Genomic DNA, 15262 nt, shown 5'->3' with positions numbered 1-15262 from the left:
ACCGATATCGCACGATCGAAGGCAACCGTACGAGGGAAAGGTACCTGTCGCGTCGCGAGAGTGCACGTAAACATCTTCGAGCCCGTCCCGCATCCTCGATACTCGTCTTCGTTTGGAAAGCGGAGTCGATCTCTAGCTGAGAACGATTCTCGTCTCCCCATACATTATCCGAGACCATCCGCGAGAAAACGGGTCACCGCTCTAACGTATATCCTCGATCCATCCAGTGCATCTCTCACGCGGATTTGTATTATGCTAAGCAGTGTTAAACAGTGTTGAAATAAAAAAAAAAAAAAAAAAAGGAAAATAGAAAAAAGATAAGTGCCTGCTGGAATCTTGTTCTGTCTAGCCTGATTAATATACATGAAACCGTTGAAGTTGTTCGAAGTGGAGAACCGTGAGATTCGACATATCGACAACAGTGGCTGGTATTAGGTGTGTGCCCGCGGACCGGAAGTAGCATACGATATAAGCATCGAAGTAGTGAAGTGCGCCCGTTTCGACGAACGAGGATCTATAAAATAGAGCAGATCGTATATGTACGGTGTGAAGAGTGTTTTCTGAGCCGGTTCGATCCCGTGGAATAACATCATTTGGGGATACGTCTACCTGGAGAACACGGGCAACGAGAGATCGATTCGATAAATCGTTTAGAGTGGCTGGGAAAGGGCGCAGGTGACCCACGGGGAATGGTGATGCGGTAGTCGAGGGATTCCTCGAGGAAAGACATGAGGGCGGCCGCCGCCTACGTCCTGTTCCTTGCCCACCTCATACAGGTACGTGTACGCTTTATCTACCCTATTCGCGACAACGGGCCGCGGATTCTCTTCCGTATTCGACTCATACGGGCATGTACGCTGTCAGCCGTTTAATGGAGCCGACGGGCCGCGCGTCCTGCCTCCTCGTGAACTCTCCTCTCGCGACTTTTGTTGAAAGAATCTTGGGAATTTTAGGTACTGTTACGCGCGTGGATTAATTCAGTGGATGCACGATTTTTCAGCTCGTACAATTGTCTTGTTCTCCTTAAGATATTCCTATAAAAACACCGAGAGTAATTACCCACTTCTGTTCTTTACGATGAGGATAATTGCTCGGTATCTCTCTATATAAGAGAGAAAGAGAGAGGGTATAAATTGTTTTGGATTGTTTTCTACGTTTCTCGATAAATTCGTTTCGCGTTTTAGCAACAGAGTTTAAGGAGCCTCGATTGTTCGCAATTATGGTACGATCATTGGAGAACAGTGGTACGTACGTGTACGACAAGATGCACGCTTACGTCTCGCACGCCCCGCGCAATCTCCCATCGAATTGCTCCACGGTCGCGGAAAAAAAAGGTCCAATTAGATAGCCGATAATCAAGCAGCGAGAGACAGAGCAATTGCTCGTCGATGCTGAACGATAAGGTCGCCTGGCTAGATAAGCGCACGTAATTACCGACAACCAGCCCGTGAATCGAGCACGACGCGTCGGTGCCGGACACAAAAAACGATTACATATTAATTACATGCATCAGGGTGAACGCAGCGCAAACTGTCGCAAAGTGGAACGATTAGATAAGTAGCGGCTGGCTCGGCGATGAATCATTGGGACGAGGTTTATTAACTTATCTTAGACGCTAATTCGATGAACGCGTAAAGACAGTCGGTCGACTGGACGCGCCACATGCGCCCTGCTCGTCGTTGCCTCTCCTCTCCTTTTCATTTTATCTCCTTTCCCAGATCTACCATCGCTTCGTTTCGCAACCTTCTGACTTACTCTTTCCTGCGGCACTGAGGAAATTGATCATTCTCAGATGGCTCCCCGCTAAGCGTCACCTCTGGCTCCGTTTCCTCGGCCCCGCTATTCTAAACACACTGTTCCGAACAAATAACAATTAATAACTCGATGGTAGCAGTCGTAGCCGCGGAACCTGGTCCGTGAAAAATTCCCAAGCGAAGGATTTCCAAACTGTCCCATTGTCGACGCGTCGTCTCTTCCGCTCCGCAGTTTCCACCGTAAATTACCTTGCTCGTCAGAGTCGACGGACAGCAGCCTGGTAATCCATAAAACCGCTAAACTTCCAGCTTCTGGCAAGAGATTCGGTTGCGTTACGCTCGTACGTAACACGTCCGCCGCTTGGCTGGCTGTCTCACGACGTTTCCCTCGGCCTTTTCCTCTCCCTCCCACCCGTTTTCTTCTCGGTCGTGTGTCGTTGCACAAGGATGGGAGGGCGGCACGCTGCATCCTCCCGCTTGTTCTCATCAAGCGGATACATACTCGCGGTGTAACCGCGGCCTTTTTTTCCGCCGATGTTGCCTCGTCACCCACACTTATCATCCGCGGTGCGCGTCCGTCCGTTTCCCTCCCTCGCCTCCCTTATCCCTGTTGTCGCCTGGGCATTATTGCGCGCAGGCCCCGTGGCGTGCATCGCGCGCCATTGTCCGCGCCGCGGTGCCCCGTCGAAAAATGTATAACACGTTGCATCAGTGTAATGGGACGGTCTTATTTGTATCTTCCTGCGCGGTTATTACACGCTCTCGTGCACGCGTTGTGTATTCAGGAAGTGTGCACGAGACACGTCGTGCCTCTGCTCTCGCCGTGGACGGACGTTCTCCTCGTCGCGAGGGGTTGATACCGTCCACGCGAACTCGAATATCGTTTACAAACGCATCTATCGACGCATCTGACGACTGCAGTTTTTCGAACTGCCTACGCACGACTTCGTTCTACCCAATTAGTAGGTGGATTTATGGCACGGGAGCTCTCGTGCGTACTTCGCGTCCTGATTTCTAAAGCAATAGATTAAGAAAGAAGTATACAAAATTCTCAAGAATACTTGAACCACTCCATGGAGAAGATTGGGAGGCCAGGTCATTCGAAAGGCTCTCGAGTTAGTCTTCTCCTCTCCTCCCTCAGTGCACGAAAAACACCCGCAACGGGAGCTCCTGAGAAGCTTGGAAGCGCAATCTCGTTGACGGCTAAACACAGCCTCCGCCGCACTCGAGACCGCCGAAACGGTGGTCCACGAGGCGAGGTCCTGCGCGCAGCAACCCCGAGCTTAGGGTAATTGCGAGCTCGGGAGCGAAAAGCTGGGCGCAACGGCCACGAGTTATGGGGGGGAGGCCCTTACAAATGACTTTCGAAGAAGAGCCGTGCGGGCCCCGACCGCGTCGTTCCCTCGATGATTTCGACCTAGCGCAATTAAGCGCCGCTGCTGCTCTCTTTCAATTACAGTCCGTGCCGGAATTACCGTTATAACGCGCGGTGGCTGACGTACGAAAAAACCTCGCCGAAAATATTCCGAGAAACGGATACCTTGGCCAACGTGGAGCGACTGCCTCCCTCTGTCACTTCGCTTTCGTGCACCTCGCACGATTTCTGCTGTTCGACGCCACGATCCCAGAGCAAAGTTGCAGGAAGCAGATAAATGGGATCTGTCGATCGGTTCTGTGACCATTAGCGACTGAATTGTCGAGAGTCGTTCGATTGAATTCTACGTAAATTCTTCTGTAAACCTTCGTGCTACGATTTAAGTAACGTTTACGTTTCTCGTTTTTTTTTTTTCTGTACGCATCGACGCGAGCACACGAGCCTTGGAAATTAGAAGCAATTTCATAGCGCTCGGTAGCTACTTCGCAAAGAGCCGTGCACCCCGCGAAACGACGCTGGAAATCATATTTGCGCTCGCCACGATTTTCCCCCGGTCACGATGGAATTCTACGCTCGTCGACGAACGTCGGCCAGCCCATTAAGCTCGAAATTACACGGGATGCTTGTAGCAATTATCGTAAACCCCCGTTATGGAGGCTGGTACGAAAGATCGATCTGTGTCTGGACGTGGAATCGCGCGCACGCGAAATCCGATTCACTCGTACCTTGGCGGGGATTTTTCTCGGTCGGCTCGATTATAATTCATCGTCTCCCCCGTCGGCGCGTCTTAATTATCCGGCTTGAACGTGCTCGAAGAATGGATCGAGAGCCGGCTCTCTGGAAGAAAAAACACGCGACTTGAGAAAGAGAGAAAGAGAGAGAGAGAGAGAGCAGGAGGGAATCAGCCAGAGAGAGGATCGGTCACGCCTGTGCATCGTCCTCCCAAGACAAACGATCCCTTCTGACTCGCGGTCGATGGATTTCCAAGTATCTTATTCTAAAGTCTCTTTTCTAATTCACCTTCCTAAGCTCATCCTACTTATTTCGATTATATCGTTGAATTTATTCGACACTTTCTTCTCTTTGGATTTCGATCTGAGAAAGGTGGAATTCTCTGGTCCTTTCTTGTTAACGAAGGACCTCTGCAGATTTTGGGGACGCGTGTGAGCGTCTAAACCGATCGAACGATACCAATTCCTTCGAGTGGTTCCTTTTAAAAGTTCGTTGCGTCGATAGTGAAGTAGTCTCCACGTACTGTAAAGTGAAATTGGGTAAATGGAAAAAAGGAAGCCACGTCCAACGTGTTTGAAATGATTTTGAGTATTTTTTATTCGACACTTTCTTCTCTTTGGATTTCGATCCGAGAAAGGTGGAATTCTCTGTTCTTTTCTTGTTAACTAAAAACGTCTGCAGATTTTGGGGGACGTATGTGAGTGTCTAAACCGATCGAATGATACCAATTGCTTCGAGTGGTTCCTTTTAAAAGTTCGTTGCGTCGATAGTGAAGTAGTCTCCACGTACTGTAAAGTGAAATTGGGTAAATGGAAAAAAGGAAGCCATGTCTAACGCGTTTGAAATTATTTCGAGTATTTAGTGGCAGCGAATGGTACACGCGATAGGGTTTTTCGAGCGATGATTGACAGACGTATGTAATTCGAAGAAAATAAGCTGGGATCGCAAAGAAACGCTAGGTACAATCTACGCCATAATCATTCGAATGAACTCAATAACCCTGTCAAGGAAAATTGTCTCGAGCTCGCATTTATAAATCACACCTCGGACGGGTTTTTGCGCGAAGGTTAACGTCTTAACTATGGCTCGCAAAATCCGCTCGTTTTCCAATCTTTCCCAAACAATACGCACCGAATCCACCAGGAAACTCAAACACCGCGATTCGAGCGGCGATTAATCATAATCAATCATCGTCCAACTTACGATAGATCCAACTTATTCCAAGCACCGTGTCGAACCTAAAAAACAGTTAACGCCAAGTCATCAGTCTGCGTCCGCAAATTAATGTTGATAACTTCGATAATAAAGTTGCCAGGGTTTTCAGTTCTGTCAAAACGTAAAAAAATTACTAATTACTAAATATCTACTAACGCAACGGACAAGTGGATCGAAGAAGAAGAAGAAGAAGACAGAAACGCGAACAGAGTCGGAAAGTTGGAACTCGACTGCGAGACTTGCATATAACGTCATCGAGGGTTAATGCCCACCTTGTGTTACACCTTGCTCGCAACGTAATCAACTTGTACGCCCCAGAAGAAAACGAAGAAGAACAGCGAGAGGAATTCGCAGATAAGGCGGCATAAATCACAGTTACATATCATAAATGGGTTAAGAACTGTGCATTAAGCCCTCGAGAGGGAAGAAGGCGGACGATCAGAACCGTCCCACGCGGAGGGTTGAGAAAAAGGACGCGAGCATGCCCGCGGCGTTCGACGACGACCCGTTTAGCGCATTAGCGCGCCGCTTCCGCTTTTACCCTGGGAACCACCGATCTCTCTCTCTCAGTACGTTCCACGTACGATCGCCCGTTCGCTTTCTTGTTCCTCTTCTTGCCTGGCTATCACCGCGGCCAATTATCAGCGGCCAGGCCCCGCAGTAGCTCCAGGTAACCCTCTGCTCGTCGAAGGAAGTTGCAGCGGGATGCAGCGGGAGATAGGCGCGCGTACGCGTTCGTGGCGTGACGCGAATTAGACGAAAAGGGGAGGACAGAGGGGCGCAGCGTGGCGTGACGGAAATGATAAACGCGACGGGAGTGTCTAACAGGTGGAAACGCAAGGACGTACGTAGAGTTGAACACGGCCGTCTCGCGGAAGTACCGTTCAGGAAAGTCGTCGCGTCGATCCCCGTTCCGGATAAGGGGAATGCAAATACCCCTTGGTCGGGTCTCGTACACGAATATACAAAAAACCGGCCCGGAGGGGAGATAATTTATTCAGCCGGGCGAACGATCGAACGACAGCCGAGATCTATGACTGAAAGTCGAGCAAGCACGAAGAGGAGGAAGAGAAGAGAATCCGTCTGACCCACGCGAGCACCGGTACGGGAGATCGACCGATCGAGGAGAAGAAGAAGAAGAAGCGGTGATACAGGTCGACGTAAAGTCGAGTGTGAAGAGAAAGAGGATCGAGGAGGGGGGGGAGGTGAAAACAGGGAGGAACAGAGATAGCCAACCGCTGCTGAGGCTGAGCTGGGCGGGTTAAAGCGGAGCGTTTAGCTGGCGGTCACGCGAACCTCCTATAAAAATCTGCCCCGAGGCTTGGCTCGCCGGATGCTCGGCCAGATAGACAGATAATGCCGTCTCGTGGTTGGTGTTGCACACCGCGATCCTGCGCGCCCTGAACCAACGTTTCTGCCCTTCTGGGCAGCGCAACGCGGAGCACAGGTGCGTGCCTCCGAGTCCTTCTTCCCTTCGTCGTTTCAGCGTCCTCAACGCGGTGGCCGGGGGATAAGGAGGGGAGGAAGCTGCTGGAAATGAGGCTGGCAGTTTTACGAGTTCGAGGAATCGACTGGACAGTGGCCAGGTTTCGGCCAATTTCTGATAAATGGAGACAATTTCGAGGCGACTGGGGGTGAAGTTGGTTTCGTCGACACGTGAGAAAAGTGGGTCTTCCTTTCGGGAACGTGAAGCATTTTACCAAATGTGGAACTCGTTGTACGATAATCTAGATTGTCCATAAAACTGACGCGTAATTTTGTCGAGAAATAAAAGGGCAGTTGCGAACAAAGACCGCTATCGCATCCACCGCGAATCGCTGAGCCTTGCGTTCTCGTTGCTCTTCATTCCGCCTCGACAGTCGTTTATCAACTTTGAGAGTAGAAGTACTATAATTTCACGGGTGTCAGCGAGAACGGATGATAAAACACAGCGATCGGGCCAGGACTATTTCCACGGTAGCAGTTTAACAAAGAAGGCTACTTCGCTCGGAAACATTCCTTGTCGCCTACGATTCTCATGACTGTTCGCCCAGACGTTTCGCTTTTTGTCCCCAGAACACGCTACCTCGCTTCCCAACAAACAAACATTTCATCGAGCACCAAAAACTCGAACAGTAGCCGAGAACAAAACAGGCCATTAGCCGTAGCCACGGTGCCTATTCCTCGTCGTCAGAGGCGTTCCACTTTCCCTTTGTTTTCACCAACATCGTTCACGTCCCGTCGAGTGCCAAAATTCTCTCGAACCTGGACCCAGCTGGACCGTCTGCCCATCATCGCGTATCGATCCCCTCGCTGCATTAAAAGCCACGCCAGCCAGCATCATCCTCGCTCGTTTTCATGTTCACTGAGCCCGACCAGCCCGCTGTCGTCGATCATGATTAAGTGTATACCTTAACGCTTGGCTCCCATCAACGGGTCCGTTTTTCCTTTTTAATTTATTGTCCCGCCACTCGATTCGCCCGCGTGTACTCGACCAGCCACTGTCACGCGTGCCTACGCAACGTGTAATCGCCGCTGATCAGCTCGAGGATCTATGGTCGCGTGATTAGAGACTCGAAGCGCCGCGTCCTTTTCGACCAGCCGGCCCAGGTGACTCGATTGATTGTTTTTCGCGTCCCAACTCGTCTCCTGATCGACGTGGAGACAAGAGAAACGGTCGCGAGAGAAAATTGCGATCGAAATTTACATCCCACTGTAAGACGCGACACTTGGCCCAAAACTGGTCATCGCCTCGCTTGTATTATTAACTCAGATCGCCTCTGAGGATCCTCGTCGAGTTATTATCCCTATAGACAGCGATTATTCGAGGAAATGTAAATTACAGCTTTCTTTCTGTCGATGAGAGCAAGCTTTCAGCGACAGCCTTCGTTTGACACGCGGTACTAATAACGTATTGGTTAACAGAGCAAAACCAGAGAACGATTTCGTTGTGGAGACAAGAGAAACGGTCGCAAGAGAAAATTGCGATCGAAATTTACATCTCGCTGTAGGACGCGACACTTGGCCCAAAACTGGTCATCGCCTCGCTTGTATTATTAACTCAGATCGCCTCTGAGGATCCTCGTCGAGTTATTATCCCTATAGACAGCGATTATTCGAGGAAATGTAAATTACAGCTTTTTTTCTGTTGATGAGAGCAAGCTTTCAGCGACAGCCTTCGTTTGACACGCAGTACTAATAGCGTATTGGTTAACAGAGAGAAATCAAAGGTGAGAACGATTTCGTTCGTACCATTTGCATGGAAAATTTACGTTTGTTCAGCTGTACTCGCGAAAATGTAAGTTTGCACGAATGTCTGGAGTCTATCGATCAAAGTCGGGTATCGTGTCTCAGGTCCTCCGAGTGTCTTGACTCACACCTGTTCTTCTTGTTTCGAGCGTTCGATTCCCGCCAGGTAGACGGATCAGGTTGAAGAAACTGGATGATCCCCATCGAGGCAGGAGGAGAGCCAAGCTTAGTCGTCGATCGTGTTTCATCCAGCCCTTGACCGGGCCAACAAAAGCTCATCGATAACGGCCTGCCGTTTTTAGTAGCGGCGACAAGTTCCCATGGTTCTTCCCACGGGGAACACGATCCACCCACGCAACGATTACTGCTTAAATCGCCTGAGAAAATGCCGATCGACCCGGTAAAAATTTAATCCCCGACGTCGTCGTCCTCTGTCGAGTGTAGCGTGGGGGACCGGTTAGGAAATTGCGTCGGGTTCCCTTGTGTACACACGGGAATTCCTCGCGGGTAATTTGGTAAACACAAAGGACGATGCCTCTCGAGGGTGCCTTGAAAAGGTGTTTCGTCAATTTTCAAAGGATTTCGTCGGAGTCTCCTCTGTTTGATTTTGATAGAGTGTTCCGTGAAGAGCTGTGTGTTCTTTAAAAAATTTCAAATGTTTTGTAAACAGTCTGGTCCCTTTTTTTTTCTCCCCCTTCTTTTCCACTCGGTTCACTCGGCAAATATCTAATTTTCTGATGTTCTGTTTGATATTTAATCTGTAAGGAAATAGCGCGTACCATTCATTGTTTCAGTGAAAGCGTAGAGACTGCCGTGTTGCTCAAACTAATTAGGGAATCGCCAGCTAGTACGATCTTATCGCTTCCTAACTTAATTAGACATTCAACGAGCACGGTGCTCTATCAATTTACTGCCTCATAATGCCGCGTCATGTTTCACAAATTATGGCTCAAACTCCCCGACAACCGACAATATCCGTATCGTTTCTAATGCTGACAAGAAAGAACGCGTTAAACGATCGGTACACTTAATCAACGTCACTGTAACAACGCCTCCGCCAGCTTCTATTATTTGCCCACCGTCGAAACTTTCACTCGAAAAGAGAAAGAACAAAAAAAAAAACTGGGAAACCGGCCAACAAAGTGGCCAGCAAATTAAAAGAAACGACCACCAAATTAATTTATTCCGTCTCTCCACCCACCGTGCGGCGAATGAAAAGAGCGAAACGATCGAAGTCGCCGCGGAGAGGTCCGCGCTGGTCCTTGTTCGATGATCGGTAGTCCTGGGACAGAATAAATCGGATGACTTCCCACGCGAGCCAACAGTTTTTAATTATTTCGGTAATTTGTGGCCGATCGAGCGGCTCTTGCTGGACCCCGATGGGATCGAGTGGGTAGCGAATAATATTAAGTATAGGCCTCTCCGCGAAAAGAGAGAGAGATATATGGTCGTTCGTACACACAAAAACCTGCGCACGCATACGTACACGCGGGGCCAAAGGCATACGCTCGCAGGATTCGAGCGTGTTCCAACGCAGGATTCGTCCGTGCTACGTTGTAAAATTAAATGGTGCTGGTCGAGTCTATTTCGGCTGGGCAGGTAGCGGCCACTGGTAATTACTACCTACGACTTAGGAGCTCAAAGATAAAATGAAAGGGCCCCGGACGATTTTCGGAGCCGAATTCGCGTCAGTTGTTGTTGTTGCCGGTTCCCTCCTGGAGAGTACCCATCCGCGCATCCAAAGCGCACTCTCGAAGCCGCTCCTCCTGTTTTGTTCCTTTTCCGGCTCGACGTGGGTCGCGTGAGCGACTGGTCCTGGCTCTTTCTCTTTCTCCTCGCGTCTGCTGCGGAGGAACGGGGATTGTCGATAGTCGTCGAAGATGGGACGATTGATCTGGCGAACGCGAAGGTTGCTGAGGGACCTGGTTAATTGATCGACCTGTTGATCAAGCATAGGCGCGCAGGAATCGACGAAAGTTTGCACGCTCGCATCGCACGTTTTATACGCGCGTATATCTTCCCTGTAGAAGAATTAAGGATCCAGAAAATGGATTAACTTCAATTAAAATGTAATCTTATCCGCTGTGGTTTCGAAAAATTGTGAAACAATGTGCGTTTTAATTAGAACTATCTATGCAACGAGTAGGAATTCTTCCTCTAATTAAAAATGCCTCGATTCGAGTCTCGATTTCCTCGTTCCGCAGTTTCCTGGGTTTTCAAGCGCGGTAGACACGGTCGTGTTCCGTCACTCGCTGATTTGTGCACAGCGATGTTCGTATATTTACTCGCCAGACGGCATAAAAGCAACCGGACCTGGCTAATTAGCATCGATGGACGACGATAATGCTACTTTCATTGATCCATCCCCGTAACGATCAGCCAGTTAGCAGGTTTTCAATTAAGATATTAAGCCCGCACTTGCCACGCTTTTACATAATTGCATCCAGCTCTGATTAAGCATTTACATAATTACACGTATTCCGTACAAACGTTTTCTCCGCCCCCCGATTCATGCGCGCTAATGAGATCGCCGATAACAATTAACCCGCGTAACCGAACGTCCCCGTGCGCCGTTTACCCTCGATCATTTTTTCTCGACGATGATCGGCCGCGTTTTCGAGAGTCATCCTGTTATTAAGGCGTCTGATCGAAGGGCACTCCATCGGAGGGAGATGAATAAGGCTTTATCGATAATTCATTTCCACGAGACGCTTCCAACCTGTTTCGATCCTCCACCTCCTTCGCTCTTCCGTCGAGCGTTCAATTTATTTCTAGCGCAAACCGAGTCATTTAACATTGTCTCGTTGCCTCGATGGCCTGGAATACATTATTCTCTGCTTTCTGCTATCACCCTGATTACCATATCCTCAATTGCCGCGGTGCTCGCAAGAACTGTTGTTACGTATCCATCTTTTCCAGCGAACAGTCTGTTAATTATATAAGTTCCACATTTTACATATCCACGGTAACGAATTTGTCTAGTTACAGAGAAATACCATCGTAAGAAAGGAAATTCAGCAGCGCGATTGAAATTAAGGCTCGAACAAGAAATTGTAGGTTTTATATGCTCAATGGCTCTGCGATTTAACATGTAAAGACCAAACGGGAGACCAAAGTGGATGCGATACGAAAAAGTGAGGCAGAGTGAAACGAGGGAGAAGGAAAAGGCGCAGAGAACGCTCGATGCCTTCGATATCCGACAGGATCGATGGACAGAGAAATTCCCTGAGAACTCGTGGAAAGGGATACGGTAGGCTCGTTCCTCAGTATGCGTACAGTCAGGGGGGCCGTTTTTTCGATCGAATGAGTTATTCGTATTAACTCCCGCGATGTTCGACGCGCAGAAAAGTTAAGAGCCGGGGCGAGGTATGGCTCGCTGCACCTTGGCTATGCGGAAAGGAAAGGCTGTTCTCCTGCGAATCGGTGCACGGACAGCGCCAGAGAGAAACGGCTCATCCTGGTCGTGCACGTCGGAGCCCCGGCGAACTCGTAACAAGTCACGAGCTGAGGTGTATACACGCGTCGACGGCCACGGTAATGCCCCCATAAGGGCCCTAAAACGCGCGTAAAACCCTCCCCTGCTCGTGTACCAGGTGTCCAGAAATCAATCTCGCGACAGACCGCTGCTCCTTTGTTTCTTCGTGCCTGCGACCGATCGCTCTTTTTTTTTTCTTTTTTTTTTTTGTTACGAGAATCCTTGGTGGTCCCGCAACATGGCGGCGTTTTCTGACGCTCTCTTTGTGAAGCTTTTTCGAAGTTTCGCCAGAGACTCGTGGAATGACGAAGAGGATAATTAACTCGATTTGATCGTGGATATGCGATAATAGATTTTTCTCTGAATCGAATTGTTCATTTTTGAGTTCTTCGTGGGACTTGAGCGAAGAAAATGGCGCGCGATAACGCAGGAAACAGCAATTTAAGAGGAGAATGCCAAAAAATTGCAGTAATTTCAGTCGTTCATAAGTCAGACGCTGCTCAAACGGATCGAAAGGTTTCACGGCTGGAGGTGGTTGACACTTTAATGACTGATGCGGCATCGCCCCTGTTCGTCGTTTTCTTACGCATTTAACCGGTTGCAACGTTAATGCCTCCTTGTAATACAGTGCTATCGTAGCGATCGTGCGTATACTCGCGTGAATCGAACGCGAAAAATAGCGAACAAGACCTCAGCTAACTGCACCGGCTGCCGTGCAACTTCGCAGGACTTCCGACAATCGTTTTGACAGTTACTAAACGTTTTCTTGAGCGGATTAATCTCGCGGATAAATCGCGAGATATTACAGCGGCGCGCCGATAATAACAGAACAAACTGGGCGTATTTCTCACGACGACAGGTGAACAATGAAAAAGAGCAAATTGTATTGGCCGTTCGATGTTTCATTCGTAATTTCGATCTACGAGGCAGTCGTTGTACCGCTAGACGCTCGAAGAATGGAATGATAGTACGTACGGTGGGACGGAACAATGTTACTGAAAGAACAATCGGGTTCACGAAGGAGGTTCCCGGCGAAAAATGAGCTTTCGCACAATTGACCTAATAACCGTGAAAGCGAGCAGCCCCGACAAAGTGATTGTTCCGAGGCCGAAGGGCGCGGTTCACTATGGATAGTGGACGCTAATACGTGGTGTCCACCTTTATTACACCTCTCGACAGCTCCAACAGGCTTCAATTATCCCTGGGTGGCGATCGAATCGCAGACCATGTGGGAAAACACTCGGTCGTGCCCTTTCTCGAACCTGAACGTAATTGACAGACACGAATTTCAATCTCTACCTTTCCGGTGTTCACGATTCTCAAGGTCGCAACAGAACACCGGAAATATCGCACGCTGTCGTACAAAAAAATTGCAAACTATGTGATAAAACACAAAATGTTAAACGATGTCTTTAACAAGACAGTCTAGACTGGAAGAATTTGTTGGGTTCATTGAAAAAGAGGCTTAGCGGGCAGGTCAGAGGAGATTAACCCCGGGAAGGTGTAATCGAAGGAAGGTGGCGATCGAATCGCAGACCATGTGGGAAAACACTTGAGAGACACGAATTTCAATCTCCACCTTTCCGGTGTTCACGATTCTCAAGGTCGCAACGAAACACCGGAAATATCGCACGCTCTCGTGAAAAAAAAATTGCAAACTATGTGATAAAAGATAAAACGTTAAACAATATCTTTAACAAGGCAGTCCAGACTGGAGGAATTTTTTGGGTTCATTGAAAAAGAGACTCGGCGAGCAGGTCAGAGGAGATTAACCCTAGCGAGGTGAAATCGGGGGAAGGTAGAAAAGCGAGGAGAATACACGAAGAGACAACAATTCCTGCGGAACATGTAATCGTCCCAATTAATCCGACATAACGAAACCAGATCACGCGTCAGCGCGCATAGTTCACCGGGTTCGACCGCGTGAGAAAGAGGTCCGTCGAGAGCGGCGATCGGCTGCTAAAAATTCCTGGCTCGTACCACGGCGATACCCGTCCCGCGCGTATCATCGAACGCGCCGTCCGATGCCAGTTTTGAAAAAGGCCGTGCGGTTCTTCCGTGTCGGCGGTCTGAAAGCCATCTCCGCGGGCAACGGGTAATTTCACGTCGGCACGTGAGCGGACTGTGCAAACTTTGCCAGCGCAAACGACGCCTGCCCCCTAAGTCCACCCTCCGCACCGTGCCGCTGGTCCACGGATCCTGGTTCACGGTTTTCAGCTGCTTTCGGAGGCAACGGGTTACCGGCGAGAGCCTCTAAAATAAGTATGCACGGCTAATAAAACGAGCAGACGAGAGAGAAACGGTCGTTACACCGCGCGCTGGTCAAACGACGGCCGCAGAGGGAGGACTCGCCGCGGAGGACTCGCTGTGGAGGACTCGCCACGGCTACGAGGCCCTCCTCCGCTCGTCTATAAGCGTCGTAAACGCGGCGCGGACGATCGCTGGTGGAGACAGAGGGACCAACAGGGCGAAGTCCTCGCGTACGCTGCTCGTTTTACAGCCGCGACATTCTTTGTGTTTTCTACATGCCGATTGATATATTCCACGCGAGGAGAAAGACGCGGCGTCGTTAACGGATATTGCCAGCGTGCTGCGTATTATCGATGTTCAAACCCTCGGTCATATCCGTCTAGGATTGCGCGCGGGGTGTTGCGTACAAAGTGGTTGTACAGGGTGGTTCAATCTAGGCGCGTGACATTTGAAGGATCCGAAAGTGGAGCTTGATCGTCGATCCTGCGATCTACGCTACGAATTTGTGAGAAAGTTCGATGATAGAGTCGATTAACTCGACTTTCGATAGTAAACGGTTCGAAGAGATTTATCATCCTATTGAGTAGAACTTTTTTTTCTTGGCGAACAGCGTCGATCTTCCTCGATCGTATCGCCTATTATAGAATAGCCTGTACGCAAGGTTGACGTAACGTCCGTCCAAAGCAATCGCAAAAATCCCACCTGGAGATTCATCACTGCTCAGGCTACCATTCTTGGCAACGACAATGCGGGGACACCGTTCGTTTTAACGAAGACTCTACCTTACAGAGGCGAATATAATGGTATTGTCCGCGGCGCGGACGCGCGCGCGGTTCCTGATGGCTCCTCCGTTTCCCGTGCGCCGCAGCCGGACATTATCCGTGATTTACTCTTCAATTTCCGCGAGATTCATCCTGCGGTGGTTCCCCTCTTTTATTGCCAGCGTGTTCCGCGCGAGGAGACCACAGAAGCTCGGTTTTAGCCGAGGCGAAAATGTCACTCGCGAGACGCTCCGCGGCGTTACATAAACGTAGTAGGAAGCGCGTCGTGGAAAGCAAAGGCCAGCAGACGATCCTCTCTGCGCTTTCTACCTTCGATCTTACTCTTACGGTAATTACAGAGACCCGCGGGGCTCGTACGTGCATGCTCGCTCGCACACGAACGTGCTCGCCTCGTAGGTGTGCACCCTCGTTCCAATAAGTGTACGTCGAATGCACGTGCTCGAGTGCCAGC

The 15262-nt window shown here is 49.6% G+C and overlaps 1 protein-coding gene across 1 annotated transcript in view; it reads left to right on the top strand.

The window, feature by feature from the left end:
• Positions 1–336: 336 nt before the first annotated feature.
• Positions 337–15262, top strand: part of Ser (protein serrate) — a 41291-nt gene continuing 26365 nt past the window's right edge. The window contains exon 1 of the mRNA XM_076906334.1: positions 337–776. Coding sequence (XP_076762449.1) covers positions 729–776 — 48 coding nt within the window. The 5' untranslated portion in view covers positions 337–728. The remainder of the gene's footprint in view (positions 777–15262) is intronic.

Source organism: Xylocopa sonorina, chromosome 13, assembly GCF_050948175.1.
Source record: "Xylocopa sonorina isolate GNS202 chromosome 13, iyXylSono1_principal, whole genome shotgun sequence".
Classification (NCBI taxonomy): Eukaryota; Metazoa; Arthropoda; class Insecta; order Hymenoptera; family Apidae; genus Xylocopa; species Xylocopa sonorina.
The sequence above is the reverse complement of the archived record's forward strand: the minus strand, read 5'-3'. Positions and strand labels throughout refer to the sequence as shown.